The following is a 24956-nucleotide window of genomic DNA, read 5'->3' on the forward strand; positions in this document are numbered from 1 at the left end:
AATTACCTGAATCAACAGAATAAACAGCAGTGGAGGGGCACTGACACACACAAACAATGCACACGTGGGGTGGCAGGTAGTGGTTAGAGCGTTGGACTAGTAACCGAAAGGTCGCAAGATCGAATTCCCGAGCCGACAAGGTAAAAACCAGTCGTTCTACCCCTGAACAAGGCAGTTAACCCACTGTTCCTAAGCCATCAATGAAAATAAGAATTTGTTCTTAAATGACTTGCCCAGTTAATTAAAGGTAAAATAAAATGTGTGTGTATGTTTGGGTAGGTAAGGTAGTCTGGGACAGAATAACTTTTTATTTGATTAAAATCGGCACACATCCATAATCTTCATCTTTAGAACACTGGAATATAAAAGTCTGTTTCACTTTCCTGGATATATGAAGTCCAGAAACTGTCTTTATGTCATCAGAAAGAAAGACATCTAAAACAGGAAGGAAGGCCACAGTGCGGGGTTGCCATAGAAACCTTGTATGCTCACACACACACTAACAGCAGGTGAAAGTGTTCCAGGTATTTTGAGTAGCGGGGTGTCAGACAGAGTACTAGTGAGGCTACGCCCTTGATCCAGAACACTCCAATCAGACAGCAGGAAACCAAAAAAATAAACAAGCCTTTTCAACACAAACAGACAAGAGGGGATTGGAATCGTCTGTCATTGATATTGATTTCTGGCACAAACTAGTTCGTCTGAACTCTGCCCCAGGATGATGTCACACTCTGGCTCCAGCGTGAGGTGACGTCATCAATATGCCCCGGGGAGGGTGCAAAGTCATTTAAATAAACTCCTCTTAATCTTCTCCACCTCCATCTGAAAAAGACAAACACCAAATGTAATGTATAGCTAAGATGACAAATGTAGCAGCGGTAAATGAATGTTGTTCAGCACTAGATGTGTTCACCTGCATAGTAAGGCGGGACCTCTTCTCCTCGTCCAGGTCACTGGACAACTGCTTCATCTCCTGCCTGGGATAAAGACACCAGTCACTCACACTATTAAACAAACAAACAAACAATTAAACAAACAAACAAACAAACAAACAAACAAACAAACAAACAAACAAACACACACACACACACACACACACCTGTGTTGGCTCTTCAGCAGTTCTACAGAGGCTCTCAGCTCTCTCAGTTGTCCCCTTAGCTCCTCCAGGGTGGGTGTCGGCCTGGGCTCAGGGGAGGGGCTTATACATGAAGAGGTGGGTTTTGCGTATGAAGGGGAGGGGCTTATAGGGCGGAGGGCTATGCCTTGTGTTGACGGTGGGTGAAGGACAGCAGGCTTGGGTGGCAGCACACCCTTACTGTCAGGTACCTGTGGGGTATGTCACAAATCAGGATTGATGAGTTAGCCAGCTAACTTACTTAAATGTTTGGAAATAACTTTTAAGGAACTTTTTAGGAAGATATGCTTGAAATGGGCATGGATTGATTCTATTGTTTCAACCAGCAACTCATACACAGGTCTAGGTTAATTAATAAACCAGAAATCCTTTTTATTTTTCGCAAGCCAACTTGATGGTCCGGGAATACACAAACACACACAATATACTACACACAATATACTCTGATTGACTGCTAAAATGTAATTAAACACATTTCAATTCAACAAATTCTTACATTGATGGTGGGAAGTGCTTTCCTCTGAGAGACATCTACTGTTCTAGGACACAAGGAGTCCTGCAGCTCCTCCTTTTCTCTGTCCTTCCCCCTTCTCTGCTCCTCTACCGCAGGAGAGTCCAGCAGGTCAATACTGGACAGAGAAGACTGCGAGAGAAAAGAGGAGAGAGGTGTCACCCAGACATGTTAAAGAAAATAATGTGTGCGTGTGTGTGTGCGTGCGTACACTTACTGTGCTGATGATCAAGGAGCGTGGTCTGCGGATGAGGACTCTTGGTCGCATTGCGGTGGGATGGCTTAGTTTCTCTCTAGACAAGAACAGCGAGTCCAAATAAACCAGATCTACACACACACACATTATATTGTTAATCCACAGTAACACATAACATCTTACCAGAGAACACGCACAAACAAACACACAGTTCCCTGAACAATATGAAGGCTAGGGCAGCTAATTCCTCACATATGGACAGAGAGAGAGAGAGAACTGCGGATCTTCATTCATATTCAAACCTCTCTGTCTCTTAAGTCAGTCAACTCCCTTCTCTGATTGGAGTAGTGTCCTGTCGCATAACTGTCAAACTGCCCCAGGTCTGCCCCTTGTCCTCTCAGTCAAACTCACCAATGTCTTTTGACATGTCAGAGGCAGGATCTGGAGTCACAGCCCCACCCTCAGACTTAGGGCTCTCACACCTGAACAGGCAGACCAGTTGACAACTTTAGTGTGTGTGTGTGTGTGTGTGTGTGTGCGTATGTGTGTGTGTGTGCGTATGTGTGTGTGTGTGTGTGTGTGCGTATGTGTGTGTGTACTGACGGTACAGAAGGAGGTCTCTCAGGTCTGTCTGGGCCTCGGGAAGGGAGGTGGGAGGAGCTTGTCTTTGGTGGGTGGGGCTTTTTTGGAGGGATGGACGGAAGGGCAGGCTTAGGGATCTCTCCAACCTTCACCTCCTCACCTACACACAAACACACACAAACACATATACGGACAGGATAAGTGGATAGTCACATGCGCGCGCGCACACACACAGTGTAGAGGTGAGGTGTGAGCCAGCTGAAGAGGTGAAGAGAGTTAAGGTAGGCAGGCTGAATAGGGCCATATAGGGGAGTAGTCAGGCTGCAGCAAGCCGAAGCAGGCATTGTAGATGATTGTGGAATAATGTAGTATAGTAATGGTAGTAGTAGTACCTCTGTTGTCATCAGATCTGTGAGGCAGAGTTAGTAGCTTTTTTATAGTATTACTGTAGTAGTACTGTAGTACCTTTGTTGTCGTCAGCTGGTCTGTGAGGCATGTGCTCTGGGCGCTCCGGGGGTACCTTCCTGACCTCTGACCTTTTATCTACAGGTCACATAGGGGTCAGCGGTCAACTGAGGGTGACATTATTGACACTCTTCCCTATAGATATCTCTATCTTTGGTTCTCTCCCTGTTTAATTATCACCATTTGGTTATATGCCTGTTTAATTACCACCATTGCTCCTAGTTTCTATCTCTCTCCCTTACACACACTAACACAAAACAGAGAAGAGCAGAGACGGAGATAGAGAGATGATTGAGACACGCACAAAACGGTATCAGTGGCGATGGGGGATTACCTGTGGAGAGAGGAGATGGGGGATTACCTGTGGAGAGAGGAGATGGAGGATTACCTGTGGAGAGAGGAGATGGAGGATTACCTGTGGAGAGAGGAGATGGGGGATTACCTGTGGAGAGAGGAGATGGGGGATTACCTGTGGAGAGAGGAGATGGGGGATTACCTGTGGAGAGAGGAGATGGGGGATTACCTGTGGAGAGAGGAGATGGGGGATTACCTGTGGAGAGAGGAGATGGGGGATTACCTGTGGAGAGAGGAGATGGGGGATTACCTGTGGAGAGAGGAGATGGAGGATTACCTGTGGAGAGAGGAGATCGGGGATTACCTGTGGAGAGAGGAGATGGAGGATTGCCTGTGGAGAGAGGAGATGGAGGATTACCTGTGGAGAGAGGAGATGGGGATTACCTGTGGAGAGAGGAGGTGGGGGATTACCTGTGGAGAGAGGAGGTGGGGGATTACCTGTGGAGAGAGGAGATGGGGGATTACCTGTGGAGAGAGGAGATGGGGGATTACCTGTGGAGAGAGGAGATGGGGATTACCTGTGGAGAGAGGAGATGGGGGATTACCTGTGGAGAGAGGAGATGGAGGATTACCTGTGGAGAGAGGAGATGGGGGATTACCTGTGGAGAGAGGAGATGGGGGATTACCTGTGGAGAGAGGAGATGGAGGATTACCTGTGGAGAGAGGAGATGGGGGATTACCTGTGGAGAGAGGAGATGGGGGATTACCTGTGGAGAGAGGAGATGGAGGATTACCTGTGGAGAGAGGAGATGGGGGATTACCTGTGGAGAGAGGAGATGGAGGATTACCCTGTGGAGAGGGAGATGGAGAGAGGAGATGGGGGATTACCTGTGGATAGAGGAGATGGGGGATTACCTGTGGAGAGAGGAGATGGAGGATTACCTGTGGAGAGAGGAGATGGAGGATTACCTGTGGAGAGAGGAGATGGGGGATTACCTGTGGAGAGAGGAGATGGAGGATTACCTGTGGAGAGAGGAGATGGGGGATTACCTGTGGAGAGAGGAGATGGAGGATTACCTGTGGAGAGAGGAGATGGAGGATTACCTGTGGAGAGAGGAGATGGGGGATTACCTGTGGAGAGAGGAGATGGAGGATTACCTGTGTTGAGAGGAGATGGGGGATTACCTGTGGAGAGAGGAGATGGGGGATTACCTGTGGAGAGAGGAGATGGAGGATTACCTGTGGAGAGAGGAGATGGGGGATTACCTGTGGAGAGAGGAGATGGGGATTACCTGTGGAGAGAGGAGATGGGGATTACCTGTGGAGAGAGGAGATGGGGGATTACCTGTGGAGAGAGGAGATGGGGATTACCTGTGGAGAGAGGAGAGATGGAGAGAGGAGGATTACCTGTGGAGAGAGGAGATGGAGGATTACCTGTGGAGAGAGGAGATGGAGGATTACCTGTGGAGAGAGGAAATGGGGGATTACCTGTGGAGAGAGGAGATGGAGGATTACCTGTGTTGAGAGGAGATGGGGGATTACCTGTGGAGAGAGGAGATGGGGGATTACCTGTGGAGAGAGGAGATGGAGGATTACCTGTGGAGAGAGGAGATGGGGGATTACCTGTGGAGAGAGGAGATGGAGGATTACCTGTGGAGAGAGGAGATGGAGGATTACCTGTGGAGAGAGGAGATGGGGGATTACCTGTGGAGAGAGGAGATGGAGGATTACCTGTGGAGAGAGGAGATGGAGGATTACCCGTGGAGAGAGGAGATGGGGGATTACCTGTGGAGAGAGGAGATGGAGGATTACCTGTGGAGAGAGGAGATGGAGGTATACCTGTGGTGTGTTTACCCGAAGGGATGCTGGGGGGAGGCGGCTTCTTTGGTCTCTGCAAACGCACACAAAGAAACACTAAGTGATTTTGCTCTTATGTAATGTCATTAATTGAACACCATAATAACAGTACAAATCAAATTATATTTGCGCGTCTTACCTCTTTCTCTACATCAGGAATCAACAGTTTGACAAAGTTATCAGGGAAGACTCCCTTTCTCCCCCCTATCTCCCCCATCCACCACCCCGTGTCAGCACAGTCCTACAACACACAGAATCCACATACACAGGTTAAACACACTAGGCTTGGGCGGTATACCGTATAAACTCTATACCGGGGTATTTTTTAGCCATGGGATGGCTTTTCAATACCGTTGAAACTATTTCAATAATGTGAATATTTGTAGCTACTTTAAGTAAATACCTGCAGTCAACTTGTGCAATACATTAGGAGATAAAGCAGATCACATTCTTCATTTCACCTGTCACATTATCTTAGATTAGGAAGCTTAACGTAGTTCCCCACAACTGTTGAGCCAGTCATGTGTTTGTGAGTCCAGCTGTGTATTGACAGGGGTCATGTTTTATATTGAAAGTCAACAGTGTTTTTTTTGTTGCTACAATAGAGTGATCAGGGACATGCAGCTATAGTTTCCCTTCACAGAAAATACATCAGTGCACCACATTCGGCAGAATGTGATGACTACAGAAGAGCGACGCTAATTGGCTGGCAGCCACACAAGTAAATGAGTTTAGTGAAAAAGCAAGGTATTTCTTTGCAAAAAAATTATGTATGGCCATCATATTTCTAATGTTTATCATATAAAGAATGTAACCAGCTACATTTCCTAATGTTTCGCTTAAAGTTAATCTTGTATTTTACCGGAAAAAAATAGGCTGGCTACACCAAGAAAAGTACCAGAGAAAAGTAGTTCCACATCAGTCACAGCGCTGTCTGCTGATAGAATGCCAGTTCGTGAATTCTCATCCGAGTGGAGAAGCGCAACTGAAGCAAAATTAGAAATTACAATAAGAAGCAAGTTAGATCTGCGTTTACCAAACGCAGCAATATATTTCTTATGCATTTTATCTTTTTAGTTTATTTTCATTTGCGCTCGTTAGCATATTTAGCTAGCAGCCTCCATGGAAATTCACCTTTAGTTGTGCTAACTTTGTTAGCATTCTGGTAAAAGATGCCCAATGGGTATTTTGGCGCCCCCTCGTGTACCAAACTGGTAATACAGTCAATTCCAACGTGAGAGAAGGACAGTCTGGATACAACCCAAGCACAATACACACCGGGGTTGGGGTCAATTAAAATGTCATTTGAAATTGCAATTACATTTTTGAATTCACTCATGAAGGGGAGCATTTATGTTGAATACAAAACAATCTTCCAGTTATGGAATTGTAATTGGACTGTTTGAATTTAATTGGAATTGTAAAAGCATTTCATCTTTGGAATTGAATGGGAATTGCCCTATATGGATAGGCCTAAATTGAAATGTTTCTTACAGAAGAAATATGAAAAGCATATGCATAACCATGGCGGCAATTGAAAGGGAACAGTTTGGATATTATGGGATTATTATTATTATGATTTATTTTTTCATTTTAGGGGAGGATCAGCTTAATATTGCGGAAAGATTGTGGTTTCCATCAATGTAATTGTCTGCATCATTCCCGATCCCCCATATATTTTGGGGGTAAATATATATGTCCATTTATATACACATATGCATACATATTCATACCTATATAGATATACATACTTTTTTTTAGAATATACCTTTATTATTCCCCGCAAACCCCACCACCCTTCCCCCAATTGGAGTAAACTAATAAACAATAACACTTAGGCTTCTACATTCGGTTTGTACATATTTTACAACTATCTATTTTACAGTAGTTATATTTTGTTTGTTTTTAGTCCTTCCTCTTTTTCTGATGTCCGTCCAGTTTGATTTCTATTTGTAACTGTGCTATTTCACAAAATGTATGAACCTATATACATTCTACAGACCCCATATGTTTTACATTGGTTATCTTGTTATTAGTCCCACCCTTCAGCTCCATTCAACCCCTCCCATCTATCTCTTATCACCATCCATTTAGGATTTCTATTTGCCATATATTTTTCAACTGTGCTGTGATGCTTCACAAACAAATTGAACCTCAAATTGATTTTCGCATCACACATCCAATTTGTAAGTCGCTCTGGATAAGAGCGTCTGCTAAATGACTTAAATGTAAAAAAAAAATGTAAATGTACAACACTGAAGTGTAAGAGGCCTCCACTTTTTTTAAATGGACTGGATCTTTACATATACTACTTGGGTCCTGTTTCAGTAATAATGATTTTAAACATTCTTGTTGCGTGTCTGATAATCTACCATTTATATAATAGTGATTAAAACATGCTAATAATGGTCCTCTGAATATATATATTTTTTACGGTACTTCTACTGGTATGCCATCCAGCCCTGGAGTTTTCCCAGCCTTAAAGGCTTTAATTGCACCAAGAAGTTTTCCTCTGTAATTTGGCCTTCACATGAGTCTTTCTGTACAGATGTTCATTTTACATTATTAATTATTAATATCATTTGGTGAATCATGCATGTAAGTTGTAACAAGTTTCAATAAAAAAAATGTTGGTAGCATTTCTATATTGAAGATTGAAAAAGAATTTGGTGCATTTTTCCATCCAGTTCGCTTAATTTTTTATAATATTTATAATATTACACGGGATATTTCTTGAATAAGTTCCTCCATTTCTTTTTGTTTTTCCTCTAACTTATTCTGTGACTCTATGGTACAGTTTTTATTGCTATCTAACTGTATTGTTAGTTCTTAAATTTTCTTTGTTAATATGGACTCTTGATCTATATTGCTATTGTTTTATAGATGAGTACTGAATTGCATGGCCTCTAAAGGCACATTTAAAAGTGTCTCATTCAATAAGGGGATCTGCTGTACCGATGTTATGTCTGAAAAAGTCAGTTATAAATTCTTCTGTCCTAGTTCTAAACAATGTATCATCCAGTAGGCTTTGATTAGATTTAGATTAGATTAGATTTAGGTTATTTAAGTCTCCTCCATGTATATGTCACTAGGTCAGGTTATTTAAGTCTCCTCCATGTATATGTCACTAGGTCAGGGTATTTAAGTCTCCTCCATGTATATGTCACTAGGTCAGGGTATTTAAGTCTCCTCCATGTATATGTCACTAGGTCAGGGTATTTAAGTCTCCATATATCCACTAATTCCAATATATCCATGACATTCACGATTTCCTTAAGTGCCTGAGGGTGACAGTTTGTAGTGCGATTTCCTTTACGGTCCATAGAGGTATTTAAAACCGTATTAAAATCTCCCACCATAATAATAGAGTCTAGTGTTGCTTGTAGAGTTGATAAATTCTTATATTTTCAAAGAAGCTTGGATCATCATTATTCGGACCGTATAGGTTAATAAGCCATATCTGTTTATTGTCCAATAACATATTTATAATCATCCATCTACCTTGAGGATCTGTTTGGACTATTTGCATATTTGGATCAAAATTACTGTTAATTAAAACCATCACCCCTTTTGAATTGTTGAATGAGTTTCCTGTAAACAATAGATATTATATTCCTTCTCTTTTAGCCAGGTAAATACTGTATTTTCTTATTATCTGCTAAGCCATTACAATTGTAACTGGCTATACTTATTTCACCATTTACCATAATGAGACAACTTTCAATTCTATTTATCAAAATATATGTTTGTAAACGTACAATAAAAAGTAACTTGATGATTGAGTGTCTATATAGTATATAGATAGTATATATATATATATATATATATATATAGTCTATATAGCTGTACCATGATATTTGTATTGCTACCAAGTAAACCTCCAATTGGTCCCCACTAAAAGCCCTCCCCATCCCGAGTTGGGTTGTCATCCCAATGCCCGGCAGACCACCCCCGACCCCACAGTGCCATTTACAGAACAGAAGTAGATCAACCGCCAAATGCATTTCCATCGCACTCACCTCGATTTGTATTATATATAGCCATCAAAAAATATATATATTTTTTAAATCCTGTTTCTTATTTTCCATAATTAGCTATTAATATTTGTAGTAATGTAGGCAATTTATGCAAAGAATTACCTCTCACCAGTCTCACCATTACCAAAATGACATCATTACAAGCAATTATTATATTCGCGAACAATTATTGTGAATCATCCTATATTGTCCCTAACATCATGCACACTCATACACACCCCCACACACACACTCATACACACCCACACACACTCATACACACCCCCACAAACACACTCATACACACCCACTCAACCCTTTCCCCCCACACAACCATAGGCTCACATTCTCAACAGTTCCACCATCCCAGAGCCCAACTCAAGAAAGGTCTTGATTTACGAATGCATATACAGTTGCATGAGAAGACTGTGCAGAAATGGGGATATTTTATGAACCATTGTCACATCCTAGATGATGGGAGGTCAAATGTACCCCTTTCCCTGAAACACGGTCCCCCGTATTGACCATAATTCGCAAGCATCTCCATGCAGTCAGACTTTTGATTTTGTATCACCAGGGCCATAATAATATACCCCCTCTCTGAATGTCCAAGTGTGACCCCCTCCCCATGGGTTACTGCAGCTAGTGTTGCCAGCATTGCCACTGCCTGGGTGGGGGCACCCCACCGGAATCCCCACCGGCTAGGTAAAAGGTCATCAAGGTTCTCATTAGCAGCTTTGAGAATGTCCTTGTATAGTATGCTCTCCCTTTAGGGGGCTTTGGCTTTGCAGGACCAACACAGCCAAGCAGCCTCAGAATCTTTAGGGAGCAGTGCTGCTCTCGGTCTCTGACCACATTTTGGCTGTATACAGACCGTTTACAGCAGGCCCATAAAACAGTTAGGGACTTCTCCTGAGTCTCTGGGTCATTCAGGTGGGTGTCCAGGGTATAGGGTCATGGACCATACCATTACATTAGGACTTCTCCTGAGTCTCTGGGTCATTCAGGTGGGTGTCCAGGGTATAGGGTTGTGGACCATACCATTACATTAGGACTTCTCCTGAGTCTCTGGGTCATTCAGGTGGGTGTCCAGGGTATAGGGTTGTGGACCATACCATTACATTAGGACTTCTCCTGAGTCTCTGGGTCATTCAGGTGGGTGTCCAGGGTATGGGGTTGTGGATCGTTCCATCACATTAGGACTTCTCCTGAGTCTCTGGGTCATTCAGGTGGGTGTCCAGGGTATAGGGTTGTGGACCATACCATTACATTAGGACTTCTCCTGAGTCTCTGGGTCATTCAGGTGGGTGTCCAGGGTATGGGGTTGTGGATCGTTCCATTACATTAGGACTTCTCCTGAGTCTCTGGGTCAAATGGGTGTCCAGGGTAAGATGTATACCATTACATTATAAAAGTCTCTCCATCATCTGGGTGTCCAGGGTATGGGGTTGTGGATCGTTCCATCACATTAGGACTTCTCCTGAGTCTCTGGGTCATTCAGGTGGGTGTCCAGGGTATAGGGTTGTGGACCATACCATTACATTAGGACTTCTCCTGAGTCTCTGGGTCATTCAGGTGGGTGTCCAGGGTATGGGGTTGTGGATCGTTCCATCACCACACTTCTCCAAGTCTCTGGGTCACACAGGTGGGTGTCCAGGGTATAGGGTCATCCACCATCCATTACATTACTTGCCTGAGTCTCTGGGTCATTCAGGTGGGTGTCCAGGGTTAGGGTTGTGGACCATGTTCACATTAGTGACTTTTGAGTTCTGGGTCATTCAGGTGGGTGTCCAGGGTATTTGAAGATCGTTCCATCACATTAGAAAAGTCTCTGGGTCATTCAGGTGGGTGTCCATTATGTACAATCCATTAGAACTTCTCCTGAGTCTCTGGGTCATTCGGGTGGGTGTCCAGGGTATAGGGTTGTGGACCATACCATTACATTAGGACTTCTCCTGAGTCTCTGGGTCATTCGGGTGGGTGTCCAGGGTATAGGGTTGTGGATCGTTCCATCAATATAGGATCATAAATAAATAAAGAAGATGTATAATTCATTATAAAAGTATATCCATCATCTGAACAACATTGAAAGCTCCCTCACACCTCCGCTCACAGAAATACATTGGTTCTGGGATATGCAACCATTTCCTTTCTCACTCAACGCCACACTTTCCCAAACATAACACAAAAACACACACTCCACCATCCACACATACTGTGCCTTCTGTTTACTGAGCCTTTATCTTCACCATGTTCAATTAGTGCTTTTGTGTTCCAATTAGTTCCATTTGAAGATGTATAGAAAAGCCATATTTGTTATTGTATTATTACAATCCATAACCGGGCTAGAATTGTGTTTCATTATTTTCTTGGTCTATAAGAACTTTTATAATTTTTAAAATAGCCATGGAGTCGTCTTTGTGTCTCTGAACAACAGGTTATCAATATATAGTTTATTGACGACGAAAGCTACTCGTTTCCTTTTAATCTAGTTTCCTTGAAAATTGGATACAGAACTGTACGCCGTTCTGCAATGTCCTTCAGGAACTGGTCATCCAGGTGAGGACACAACAGTTCACCTGACAAGACTGAATCCAAACATTACACTGTTGACTGTGTGATCATTTTACATTTACTGGACTTTTTGCTGCATTTGCTGATAAAGAAATCTGAAAATGTTCTGGATATATTTGGGGTAGGTGCAATCTGGGTCAGGTGGGCATCATTTGAAGGTCTGTTCTATTGCCAACATGACTAGCTAAGTTATACAATACAATATGAGATGGAATAGTCTTTGGTGCGTATAGAAAGGTGTATTCAGGTCCGTATAGACTCCTCCTGTTCAGGACTCACAGGTGTTTGACTTGCTTGTATGACATCAAAGCCGTATTTATTATAATCCTCAACGTCTCATCTTTCAAAATATATAGTCCTTTTTTATTTACATAATTTCCCTCAGACCAAAAATGTGCTAAAGTTGCCCAGTTAGCAGGAGGGATGGGAGCAACTTCTTGGCGTGCGGTAATCAAGTTCAAAACGGCTGTCAGTCAAAACCCACACAGCGCTGTGAACCGAAGAGCCAGAGCTCTGACATCATGTATAGCATGTTACTGTATAGCCACTGTGCTCCAACTTAGGTGCTTATTAAAATCTGCCATTTTCAACCCGTATACGGGTAAGAGTAGAAAGAGATACTTGAATTGGAATTCAATATTTATCTCCCCGTTAATGGATTTAATGCACTTCAAATAAAGAATTTACTCCAGAATTTGAATTAAATGAAATTTGGAATTTACAGGTAGAGGGAATTGAAATGGAATTGAATTTGTGGAATTAACCCCAAACCTGACACACACATGCACAACCGCATGCATGGACACTCAGAGGTTAGACACACACACCCTGTTGATTATGGTGACAATCTCTCCCTCTTTCATTGACAGCTCATCTTCGTTATGGGCGTCGTACGGGAAGATGACCTTACACAGCTCACGGCCTGGGAACCAATCAGAATACAGACACTCACGTTGAATCCCAAAACTCAGGTATATTAAAGTAAATCAAGAGACTAAGCAGGTGTGAATCTTTATCTTATTCTAGGTGTGAAACAGGAAGTGAGAGACTGTCTAGAAGAACCCAGGCCCCTCCCTCTCACCTTTCACCATGCGTTCAGGTTCTGCCTTCATGGTTTCCAGGGAAACAGAGGGTGATTTCCTAACCTGTGTCTAGGGGAGAAGAGGGACACACAGGAAACTACATTCCTAGAATACTCCATTTGCGATCAATTCCGGACAGACTGGGCTCTGTCTGTCACACACACACACACACACACACACACACCACACACACACACACACACACACACACACACACACACACACACACACACACACACACACACACACACACACACACACACACACACACACGCACAGAGCCCAGTCTGTTTCAAGCACACACACTTCTCTGTTTCACACTCAGAAGAACATCCCAAATCCACTCCCTCCCTCCCTCCACAACTTCCTCCCTCTCTCTGCAAAATATCGTACACACAAAAGCAAACGCACACACAGCCTGACACGTACCCAAACTCTCTCTCTCACACACACACACACACACAAAAATGGATTACCACATGCATACACAAGCTGGCACTGATCAATATACTCATACACAACAAACACTACACAAGACATACCCTAAACCAAACATGACCCTGCCATCATCCACACAGTCCCGTTATAAATCAGACTCCATTGTAATACAGAGAGAGTGTGACAAGAGAAAAGGAGAGAGAACAAAGTGAAGAGAGAAAGAGAGACAGAAATAGAGAGAGAGAACAAAGTGGAGAGAGAAAAGGAGAGAGAACAAAGTGAAGAGAGAGAGGGAAAGAGAGTGAGCGAGAGAGAGAGCGAGGGAGAGAGAGAGAGAACAAAGTGAAGAGAGAGCGAGAAAGCAAAGTGAATAGCGAGAGAGCAAGAGAGAGAGAGAGAGCAAAGTGAAGGGAGAGAGAACGAAGTGAAGAGAGAGAGAACGAAGTGAAGAGAGAGAGAGAAAAGTGAAGAGAGAGAGAACGAAGTGAAGAGAGAGAGAACAAAGTGAAGAGAGAGAGAGAAAAGTGAAGAGAGAGAGAACGAAGTGAAGAGAGAGAGAACGAAGTGAAGAGAGAGAGAACGAAGTGAAGAGAGAGAGAACGAAGTGGAGAGAGAGAGAACGAAGTGGAGAGAGAGAGAACAAAGTGAAGAGAGAGAGAGAGAGAACAAAGTGAAGAGAGAGAGAGAACAAAGTGAAGAGAGAGAGAACGAAGTGGAGAGAGAGAGAGAAAAGTGAAGAGAGAGAGAACGAAGTGAAGAGAGAGAGAACGAAGTGGAGAGAGAGAGAACGAAGTGGGAGAGAGAGAGAACAAAGTGAAGAGAGAGAGAACAAAGTGAAGAGAGAGAGAACAAAGTGAAGAGAGAGAGAACAAAGTGAAGAGAGAGAGAAAAGTGAAGAGAGAGAGAACGAAGTGAAGAGAGAGAGAACGAAGTGGAGAGAGAGAGAACGAAGTGGAGAGAGAGAGAACGAAGTGGAGAGAGAGAACAAAGTGAAGAGAGAGAGAGAGAGAACAAAGTGAAGAGAGAGAGAACGAAGTGAAGAGACAGAGAACGAAGTGGAGAGAGAGAACGAAGTGGAGAGAGAGAGAACAAAGTGAAGAGAGAGAGAGAGAACAAAGTGAAGAGAGAGAGAGAGAGAACAAAGTGAAGAGAGAGAGAGAGAACAAAGTGAAGAGAGAGAGAGAACAAAGTGAAGAGAGAGAGAGAACAAAGTGAAAGAGAGAGAGAGAGAGAGAGAGAGAGAGAGAGAGAGAGAGAGAGAGAGAGAGAGAGAGAGAACAAAGTGAAGAGGGAGAACAAAGTGGAGAGAGAGAGAGAACAAAGTGAAGAGAGAGAGAGAACAAAGTGAAGAGAGAGAGAGAGAGAACAAAGTGAAGAGAGAGAGAGAACCAAGTGAAGAGAGAGAGAGAAAAGGAGAGATGCAGGCTTGTCTTACCCTAGTCCTGTGGTTCTAGACACAGCCCTGCTACATCAGCCATGCTACATCAGCCATGCTATATCAGCCCTGCTATATCAGCTCTGCCAGCCACAGTGACTCAGTGTGTGTGTCTGTGTGTGTGTGTACAGGTAGGTAAAAACCTCTACAGCCTCTCCCTCCATTACTCCCTGTAGAGCGCTCTCACATGCCTTCATCATTGAACGGTGTGTGTGATAGAATATGAGGTACTTCCTGAAACTGAAAGACAGGAAGAGGAGGAGCCTGGAATGGACTTCCTTCCTCCCATTTACACGTAAACACTGACATCGTATACAGATGTAGGCTCTTAACTTGTCGTTTCCCAAACTCGGTCCTTGGGACCCCAAGGGGTACACGTTTTGGTTTTTGCCCCAACACTACACAGCTGATTCAAACGGTCAAAGCTTGATAGTGGGAAAAACTAAATGTACACCGTTGTGGTTCCAAGGACCGAGTTTGGGGAATTATTTTGTAGTGTATTTCAGGGTTAAAAAGGCTTCCAAACGTTTGTGATTTTCCCTTTAAAAATGTCAGACATGATTTACCCTAAAGAAAAATGTCCATTAATTATAATCCATATAATAATTCACATTTCCTGCTGCTGAATAATTATTTTCCTGCTTTAGCAAACTAGCTGAAATTAAAATCCTACATCTATAAGGGTAAGAGTTATTCCACCCAAATATAGATTCTGCCTGAACTATCCCTTTAAGTTTGTGTGTATCACCTTCTCTCCCTCTGTGTCCATGTCTCCAGATGCAGGTCTCAGTCTGATGGGCTGGTCTTTAAAGATGTCACCGAACCCAAACCCTCGAACCTGGAGTCACATGTTACCAGCACTATAGTTAGTTACCATGACAATACTGTTCTAACACATTACACTTATCATGAAACTGTTATTAAACTACACACACCTTCTTGGGTTGAATCTCTCCTCCGTCACTCTCGCTGCCTGGACTGTCTTTACCTACGCACACACACACACACACACACACACACACACACACACACACACACACACACACACACACACACACACACACACACACACACACACACACACACACACACACACACAATGTTGAGTTCAGCAGAATCATGTACCAATGTTATTTAATTGTGTTACATCATATGAATATTGATCTGCCATTTCATGCATATAAAAAACATTTGTTCAGTAACCAGGTTTCCGTCCAACCTTTTTATGTGTGTAAAAGTACACGTTGGATACAAATATGTCACGACAGGCCTGACGGAAAACTTTCCAAATGTCAACAAAACTAAATCCACTAGACAAGGTGGTAAAATGGATTATACCAGACATGACGGTGGAAACCTTTTTATACGCATTGATATAACAACCATCATATAGAAGTCAGCTTGGAGCCCTGCGATGGATGACATGTTGTGTGGTCCTCCCACTCCCACTCCCACTCGTCGGGAAACCATGCAGTTTATTAGACTACAGATGAAATATGTTACGATGAATTTCACAGGGTGGTGAAAGTGCACGGTAATGAGCTTGAGGGTCTTATTCTGGTGACATGATTGATGCTTGACTGCCATTTGACAAATAGAAATCCATAATCATCTCATCATGTAGACTAGACAATCCTCACAGCCTACCCGCACTGTATCTGCGAGCTGTTGGCTGGAGTAGAGTTGAAAAGGCGATAGAAACACATTGAATTTAAGAATTTTTATGCGGTATGTGAAAATATAAGGCAAAAATGACTTTTTGTGCACTACCTCATCACGCACTGATTTTTATCCGTAACATGTCTCTTTGGTGGAAGCACACCACTGGTGGGAAAATGCGCATATTTACTTTATGCAGATTTTAGAATATTCGCATGAAAATCTATCACCAATTGGATGAAAACCTAGCTTGTGATGGTTTGTGCATGTGCATGGCTGTGATGAGTGCGTGACTCACTGGTCTTGTTGCTGCGTAGCTCCTCTTGTGATGACCTAGTGGATGTGTCTAGTGAAGGGGCCGTGTCCTCCAGCTCTCTGGTGAAGTTGGAGGGAAACATCCCTGTCTTACCGTTCAGACTGCCCTGCCACCAGCCCTCCTCCACCTGAACACATGAAACATCCCTGTCATACCGTTCAGACTGCCCTCCCACCAGCCCTCCTCCACCTGAACACATGAAACATCCCTGTCATAACGTTCAGACTGCCCTCCCACCAGCCCTCCTCCACCTGAACACATGAAACATCCCTGTTATACCGTTCAGACTGCCCTCCCACCAGCCCTCCTCCACCTGAACACACAAGTCAATATTGCAATGAAACAGGAAGGGAGAGTGAAGTTGTCTGAAGATGAAAATTGAAAGCACAAGGTTCTGGTCGGGAGACCTGCATGTTCTCCATGGTGTAAGACAGCTAGCTCCCGTGGAGAAGCTAATATACATGACTGTGAACACAGGGTCACTACAGTATTATAATGTGGTTTAACAGATCTGTCATGTGGACACCAGAGGGGGAAGTTACTACAGTAAAGAAAAAGTTGAAAACGACACACACCCAAACACACAGTGAGCCTCCCCTCTCACCTCCCCCAATATGTCAGCCTCCCCTCTCACCTCCCCCAATATGTCAGCCTCCCCTCTCACCTCCCCCAGTATGTCATCCTCCCCTCTCCCCTCCCCCAGTATGTCAGCCTCCCCTCTCACCTCCCCCAGTATGTCAGCCTCCCCTCTCCCGTCCCCCAGTATGTCAGCCTCCCCTCTCCCTCCCCCAGTATGTCAGCCTCCCCTCTCCCCTCCCCCAGTATGTCAGCCTCCCCTCTCACCTCCCCCAGTATGCCAGCCTCCCCTCTCCCCTCCCCCTGTATGTCAGCCTCCCCTCTCCCCTCCCCCAGTATGTCAGCCTCCCCTCTCACCTCCCCCAGTATGTCAGCCTCCCCTCTCACCTCCCCCAGTATGTCAGCCTCCGCTCTCCCCTCCCCCAGTATGTCAGCCTCCCCTCTCACCTCCCCCAGTATGTCAGCCTCCCCTCTCACCTCCCCCAGTATGTCATCCTCCCCTCTCCCTTCCCCCAGTATGTCAGCCTCCCCTCTCCCCTCCCCCAGTATGTCAGCCTCCCCTCACACCTCCCCCAGTATGTCAGCCTCCCCTCTCCCCTCCCCCAGTATGTCAGCCTCCCCTCTCACCTCCCCCAGTATGTCAGCCTCCCCTCTCACCTCCCCCAGTATGCCAGCCTCCCCTCTCCCCTCCCCCTGTATGTCAGCCTCCCCTCTCCCCTCCCCCAGTATGTCAGCCTCCCCTCTCACCTCCCCCAGTATGTCAGCCTCCCCTCTCACCTCCCCCAGTATGTCAGCCTCCGCTCTCCCCTCCCCCAGTATGTCAGCCTCCCCTCTCACCTCCCCCAGTATGTCAGCCTCCCCTCTCACCTCCCCAGTATGTCATCCTCCCCTCTCCCTTCCCCCAGTATGTCAGCCTCCCTCTCCCCTCCCCAGTATGTCAGCCTCCCCTCACACCTCCCCAGTATGTCAGCCTCCCCTCTCCCCTCCCCCAGTATGTCAGCCTCCCTCTCCCCTCCACCAGTATGTCAGCCTCCCCTCTCACCTCCCCCAGTATGTCAGCCTCCCCTCTCACCTCCCCCAGTATGTCAGCCTCCCCTCTCACCTCCCCCAGTATGTCAGCCTCCCCTCTCACCTCCCCCAGTATGTCAGCCTCCCCTCACACCTCCCCCAGTATGTCAGCCTCCCCTCACACCTCCCCCAGTATGTCAGCCTCCCCTCTCACCTCACCCAGTATGTCAGCCTCCCCTCACACCTCCACCAGTATGTCAGCCTCCCCTCTCACCTCCCCCAGTATGTCAGCCTCCCCTCTCACCTCCCCCAGTATGTCAGCCTCCCCTCACACCTCCCCCAGTATGTCAGCCTCCCCTCTCACCTCACCCAGTATGTCAGCCTCCCCTCTCACCTCACCCAGTATGTCAGCCTCCCCTCACACCTCCACCAGTATGTCAGCCTCCCCTCTCACCTCCCCCAGTATGTCAGCCTCCCCTCTCACCTCCCCCAGTATGTTAGCCTCCCCTCTCACCTCCCCAGTATGTCAGCCTCCCCTCTCACCTCCCCCAGTATGTCAGCCTCCCCTCTCACCTCCCCCAGTATGTCAGCCTCCCCTCTCACCTCCCCCAGTATGTCAGCCTCCCCCAGTATGTCAGCCTCCCCTTTCCCCTCCCCCAGTATGTCAGCCTCCCCTCTCACCTCCCCCAGTATGTCAGCCTCCCCTCTCACCTCCCCCAGTATGTCAGCCTCCCCTCTCACCTCCCCCAGTATGTCAGCCTCCCCTCTCACCTCCCCCAGTATGTCAGCCTCCCCTCTCACCTCCCCCAGTATGTCAGCCTCCCCTCTCCCCTCCCCCAGTATGTCAGCCTCCCCTCTCACCTCCCCCAGTATGTCAGCCTCCCTCTCACCTCCCCAGTATGTCAGCCTCCCCTCTCACCTCCCCAGTATGTCAGCCTCCCCTCTCACCTCCCCAGTATGTCAGCCTCCCTCTCACCTCCCCCAGTATGTCAGCCTCCCCCCTCTCACCTCCCCCAGTATGTCAGCCTCCCTCTCACCTCCCCAGTATGTCAGCCTCCCCAGTATGTCAGCCTCCCCTTTCCCCTCCCCAGTATGTCAGCCTCCCTCTCACCTCCCCCAGTATGTCAGCCTCCCCTCTCACCTCCCCCAGTATGTCAGCCTCCCCTCTCACCTCCCCCAGTATGTCAGCCTCCCCTCTCACCTCCCCAGTATGTCAGCCTCCCCTCTCACCTCCCCCAGTATGTCAGCCTCCCCTCTCCCCCAGTATGTCAGCCTCCCTCTCACCTCCCCCAGTATGTCAGCCTCCCTCTCACCTCCCCCAGTATGTCAGCCTCCCCTCTCACCTCCCCCAGTATGTCAGCCTCCCCTCTCACCTCCCCCAGTATGTCATCCTCCCCTCCCACCTCCCCCAGTATGTCAGCCTCCCCTCTCACCTCCCCAGTATGTCAGCCTCCCCTCTCACCTCCCCCAGTATGTCAGCCTCCCTCTCACAGTATGTCAGCCTCCCCTCTCACCTCCCCCAGTATGTCAGCCTCCCCTCTCACCTCCCCCAGTATGTGGATGACATCTCCTATCTTCAGCTCTAACTCATCCTCGTTCTGGGGAACATAGCTGAAGGAAGCCTTACACCTCCTCTGGTGGGTCTGATCTCCTGGAAAAAACACACACACACACACACACACACACACACACACACACACACACACACACACACACACACACACACACACACACACACACACACACACACACACACACACACACACACACACACACACACACACACACACACACACACACACACACACACACACACTAGTATATTATTTAACTATTTATTATTATTATTTGTTGCCCACTGCACACATACTAACATTATATATACATATACACACACACACACTACCGGTCAAAAGTTTTAGGACACCTGCTCATTCAAGGGTTTTTCTTTATTTTTACTATTTTCTACATTGTAGAATAATAGTGAATACATCAACACTATGAAATAACACATATGGAATCATTTAAACCCTGGAATGAGTAGGTGTGTCCAAACTCTTGACTGGTGCTGTATACCGTTGAAGTCGGACGTTTACATACACCTTAGCCAAATACATTTAAACTCAGTTTAACAATTCCTGACATTTAATCCTAGTCAAAATTCCCTGTCAGAGGTCAGTCAGGATCACCACTTTATTTTAAGAATGTGAAATGTCAAAAATAATAGTAGAGATAATTATTTATTTCAGTATTTCATTCTTTCATCACATTCCCAGTGGGTCAGAAGTTTACATACACTCAAGTAGTATTTGGTAGCATTGCCTTTAAATGGTTTAACTTGGGTCAAACATTTCGGGTAGCCTTCCACAAGCCTCCCACAATGGGTACATTTTGGCCCATTCTGGTGTAACTGAGGCAGGTTTGTAGGCCTCCTTGCTTGCACACGCCTTTTCAGTTCTGCCCGCAAATGTCCTATAGGATTGAGGTCAGGGCTTTGTGATGGCCACTCCAATACCTTGACTTTGTTGTCCTTAAGCCATTTTGCCACAACTTTGGAAGTATGCTTGGGGTTATTGTCCATTTGGAAGAGCCATTTGCAAACAAACTTTAACTTCCTGACTGATGTCTTGAGATGTTGCTTCAATATATCCACATCATTTTCCTGCCTCACGATGCCATCTATTTTGTGAAGTGTACCAGTCCCTCCTGCAGCAAAGCACCTCCACAACATGCTGCCACCCCCGTGCTTCACGGTTGGGATGGTGTTCTTCGGCTTGCAAGCCTCCCCCTTTTTCCTCCAAACATAAGAATGGTCATTATGGCCAAACAGTTCTATTTTTGTTTCATCAGACCAGAGGACATTTCTCCAAAAAGTATGATTTTTTGTCCCCATGTGCAGTTGCAAACCGTAGTCTGGCTTTTTTAAATGGTGGTTTTGGAGCAGTGGCTTCTTCCTTGCTGAGCGGCCTTTCAGGTTATGCCGATATAGGACTCGTTTTACTGTGGATATAGATACTTTTGTACCAGTTTCCTCCAGCATCTTCACAAGGTCCTTTGCTATTGTTCTGGGATTGATTTGCACTTTTCGCACCAAAGCACATTCATCTCTAGGAGGCAGAACGCGTCTCCTGCCGGAGGGGTATTGTTTTCTGAAGTCTTGGCTGATTTCTTTTGATTTTCCCATGATGTTAAGCAAAGTGACACTGAGTTTGAAGGTAGGCCTTAAAATACATCCACAGGTACACCTCAAATTGACTCAAATAATGTTCATTAGCATATCAGAAGCTTCTAAAGCCATGACATCATTTTCTGGAATTTTCCAAGCTGTTTAAAAGGTACAGTCAACATAGTGTATGTAAACTTCTGACCCACTGGAATTGTAATACAGTGAATTATAGGTGAAATAATCTGTCTGTAAACAATTGTTGGAAAAAATTACTTGTGTCAGGCACAAAGTAGATGTCCTAACCGACTTGCCTATACTAAACTATAGTTTGTTATCAAGAAATGTGTGGAGTGGTTGAAAAACAAGTTTTAATGACTCCAGCCTAAGTGTATGTAAACTTCCGACTTCAACTGTATGTATATATATAGTACTGTTAATATTGTGAATAATTCCTTTAGTGAACGGTAGTATCAGGAATGTGTGCACGTGTGTGTGAAGGACAAAGGATAACCTGACGCTAATGCCTATCACTCTAATAGGATCTGTGTATGAGCAGGGGGACATTAATCTACCTAAGGATGTGTGTGTGTGTGTGTGTGTGTGTGTGTGTGTGTGTGTGTGTGTGTGTGTGTGTGTGTGTGTGTGTGTGTGTGTGTGTGTGTGTGTGAGGGGGGGGGGGTACCTTTCCTGGCTGGTCGTAGGTCAGGCTCAGGTACAGGGCTTGTACTGCCATTGGACAAATCAGATTTAGGACCCGCCGCTCTCTTCACCTCCTTCTTCATCTCCTGGAGAGAGAGAGAGAGAGAGAGAGTTTGAATGTTTGTTTTGTATCTCTGTGTATCTTGTCTCCCATCTATTTATCAGGTGCTGAAGTCATGGTAATGGATAAGATGTCTGTAACCCGAGTCACCTAACCCTTTATGAGCAGGAAGAGGAATACACACACACACATCCCTAACTTCATGTCCACCCACAAACGCTAATGCAGTTATTGGGTCTTGCCCTTTTTTTCTTATGGAAACTATCACAGGACACACACGACCTGAGTTACTGTGTGTTCGTCAGCATTGCCCTACCCGAGTTCATATGTGTTCGTCAGCATTGCCCTACCCGAGTTACTGTGTGTTCGTCAGCATTGCCCTACCCGAGTTACTGTGTGTTCGTCAGCATTGCCCTACCCGAGTGACTGTGTGTTCGTCAGCATTGCCCTACCCGAGTTACTGTGTGTTCGTCAGCATTGCCCTACCCGAGTTACTGTGTGTTCGTCAGCATTGCCCTACCCGAGTTACTGTGTGTTCGTCAGCATTGCCCTACCCGAGTTACTGTGTGTTCGTCAGCATTGCCCTACCCGAGTTACTGTGTGTTCGTCAGCATTGCCCTACCCGAGTTACTGTGTGTTCGTCAGCATTGCCCTACCCGAGTTACTGTGTGTTCGTCAGCATTGCCCTACCCGAGTTACTGTGTGTTCGTCAGCATTGCCCTACCCGAGTTACTGTGTGTTCGTCAGCATTGCCCTACCCGAGTTACTGTGTGTTCGTCAGCATTTCCCTACCCGAGTTACTGTGTGTTCGTCAGCATTGCCCTACCCGAGTTACTGTGTGTTCGTCAGCATTGCCCTACCCGAGTTACTGTGTGTTCGTCAGCATTGCCCTACCCGAGTTACTGTGTGTTCGTCAGCATTGCCCTACCCGAGTTACTGTGTGTTCGTCAGCATTGCCCTACCCGAGTTACTGTGTGTTCGTCAGCATTGCCCTACCCGAGTTACTGTGTGTTCGTCAGCATTGCCCTACCCGAGTTACTGTGTGTTCGTCAGCATTTCCCTACCCGAGTTACTGTGTGTTCGTCAGCATTGCCCTACCCGAGTTACTGTGTGTTCGTCAGCATTTCCCTACCCGAGTTACTGTGTGATCGTCAGCATTGCCCTACCCGAGTTACTGTGTGTTCGTCAGCATTGCCCTACCCGAGTTACTGTGTGTTCGTCAGCATTGCCCTACCCAGTGACTGTGTGTTCGTCAGCATTGCCCTACCCGAGTTACTGTGTGTTCGTCAGCATTGCCCTACCCGAGTTACTGTGTGTTCGTCAGCATTGCCCTACCCGAGTTACTGTGTGTTCGTCAGCATTGCCCTACCCGAGTTACTGTGTGTTCGTCAGCATTTCCCTACCCGAGTTACTGTGTGTTCGTCAGCATTGCCCTACCCGAGTTACTGTGTGTTCGTCAGCATTGCCCTACCCGAGTTACTGTGTGTTCGTCAGCATTGCCCTACCCGAGTTACTGTGTGTTCGTCAGCATTGCCCTACCCGAGTTACTGTGTGTTCGTCAGCATTGCCCTACCCGAAAGTGACTGTGTGTTCATCAGCATTGCCCTACCCGAGTTACTGTGTGTTCGTCAGCATTGCCCTACCCGAGTTACTGTGTGTTCGTCAGCATTGCCCTACCCGAGTTACTGTGTGATCGTCAGCATTGCCCTACCCGAGTTACTGTGTGTTCGTCAGCATTTCCCTACCCGAGTTACTGTGTGTTCGTCAGCATTGCCCTACCCGAGTTACTGTGTGATCGTCAGCATTGCCCTACCCGAGTTACTGTGTGTTCGTCAGCATTGCCCTACCCGAGTTACTGTGTGATCGTCAGCATTGCCCTACCCGAGTTACTGTGTGTTCGTCAGCATTGCCCTACAGCTGCAACATACACAGCCTTTTTATTCACACACACGGCTGTATATTTCCCAGTTCTTTAATGCATTCGTCAGGATGCAGTTTCATAATCCCTGCTCTGCAGCTCACAGACTGACGCAATAACACACACACATTCACAAGCACACCTGAGTGTGTCAGAGTATAAGTGAGTGCGCTTCTCTATAGAAGGAAACCAAACTGATATAACAAAAGGAAGAGGAACAGATTTGCAATGTCAGAACAGGAAACACCTGCTTACTGTACAGTCGTGGCCAAAAGTTGAGAATGACACAAATATTAATTTTAACAAAGTCTGCTGCCTCAGTTTGTATGATGGCAAGTTGCATATATTCCAGAATGAAGAGTGATCAGATGAATTACAATTACTTGCAAAGTCCCTCTTTGCCATGAAAATTAACTGAATGCCCAAAAGACATTTCAAATGCATTTCAGCCCTGCCACAAAAGGACCAGCTGACATCTTGTCAGCGATTCTCTCGTTAACACAGGTGTGAGTGTTGACGAGGACAAGGCTGGAGATCACTCTGTCATGCTGATTGAGTTTGAATAACAGACTGGAAGCTTCAAAAGGAGGGTGGTGCTTGGAATCATTGCTCTTCCTCCGTCTACCATGGTTACCTGCAAGGAAATACGTGCCGTCATCAAGTGCTTCATAGGCAAGGATATTGCTGCCAGTAAGATTGCAACTAAATCATCAAGAACTTCAAGGAGAGTGGTTCAATTGTTGTGAAGAATGCTTCAGGGTGCCCAAGAAAGTCCAGCAAGTACCAGGACCGTCTCCTAAAAAGTTGATTCAGCTGCGGGATCGGGGCACCACCAGTACAGAGCTTGCTCAGGAATAGCAGCAGGCAGGTGTGAGTGCATCTGCACGTACAGTGAGGCGAAGACTTTTGGAGGATGGCCTGGTGTCAAGAAGTGCAGCAAAGAAGCCACTTCTCTCCAGGAAAAACAT

At 45.9% G+C, this 24956-nt stretch overlaps 1 protein-coding gene across 50 annotated transcripts in view; it reads right to left on the minus strand.

Annotated features, from left to right (window-relative positions):
• Positions 1–294: 294 nt before the first annotated feature.
• LOC118369943 (SH3 domain-containing kinase-binding protein 1-like) overlaps positions 295–24956 on the minus strand; it is a 33824-nt gene continuing 9162 nt past the window's right edge. The window contains exons 3-24 of one of the 50 annotated variants that reach the window (XM_052502473.1): positions 21993–22095; positions 19689–19795; positions 16543–16687; positions 15521–15573; positions 15334–15423; positions 12712–12781; positions 12458–12552; positions 5180–5281; positions 4996–5074; positions 4726–4887; positions 4099–4449; positions 3897–4004; positions 3682–3735; positions 3278–3520; positions 2890–2967; positions 2446–2584; positions 2254–2324; positions 1864–1973; positions 1632–1778; positions 1100–1326; positions 914–977; positions 295–822 (exon numbers count right to left, since the gene is read on the minus strand). In XM_052502473.1, the coding sequence (XP_052358433.1) occupies positions 784–822; positions 914–977; positions 1100–1326; positions 1632–1778; positions 1864–1973; positions 2254–2324; positions 2446–2584; positions 2890–2967; positions 3278–3520; positions 3682–3735; positions 3897–4004; positions 4099–4449; positions 4726–4887; positions 4996–5074; positions 5180–5281; positions 12458–12552; positions 12712–12781; positions 15334–15423; positions 15521–15573; positions 16543–16687; positions 19689–19795; positions 21993–22095 (2637 nt within the window). In that variant the 3' untranslated portion in view covers positions 295–783. Of the gene's footprint in view, positions 823–913; positions 978–1099; positions 1327–1631; positions 1779–1863; positions 1974–2253; positions 2325–2445; positions 2585–2889; positions 3521–3681; positions 3736–3761; positions 4005–4098; positions 4450–4725; positions 4888–4995; positions 5075–5179; positions 5282–12457; positions 12553–12711; positions 12782–15333; positions 15424–15520; positions 15574–16542; positions 16688–19688; positions 19796–21992; positions 22096–24956 lie in introns of those variants that run through there. The other 49 variants (XM_052502467.1, XM_052502456.1, XM_052502445.1 and 46 more) reach the window with 49 other exon arrangements.

This window comes from Oncorhynchus keta, chromosome 4, assembly GCF_023373465.1.
Source record: "Oncorhynchus keta strain PuntledgeMale-10-30-2019 chromosome 4, Oket_V2, whole genome shotgun sequence".
Taxonomy (NCBI): Eukaryota; Metazoa; Chordata; class Actinopteri; order Salmoniformes; family Salmonidae; genus Oncorhynchus; species Oncorhynchus keta.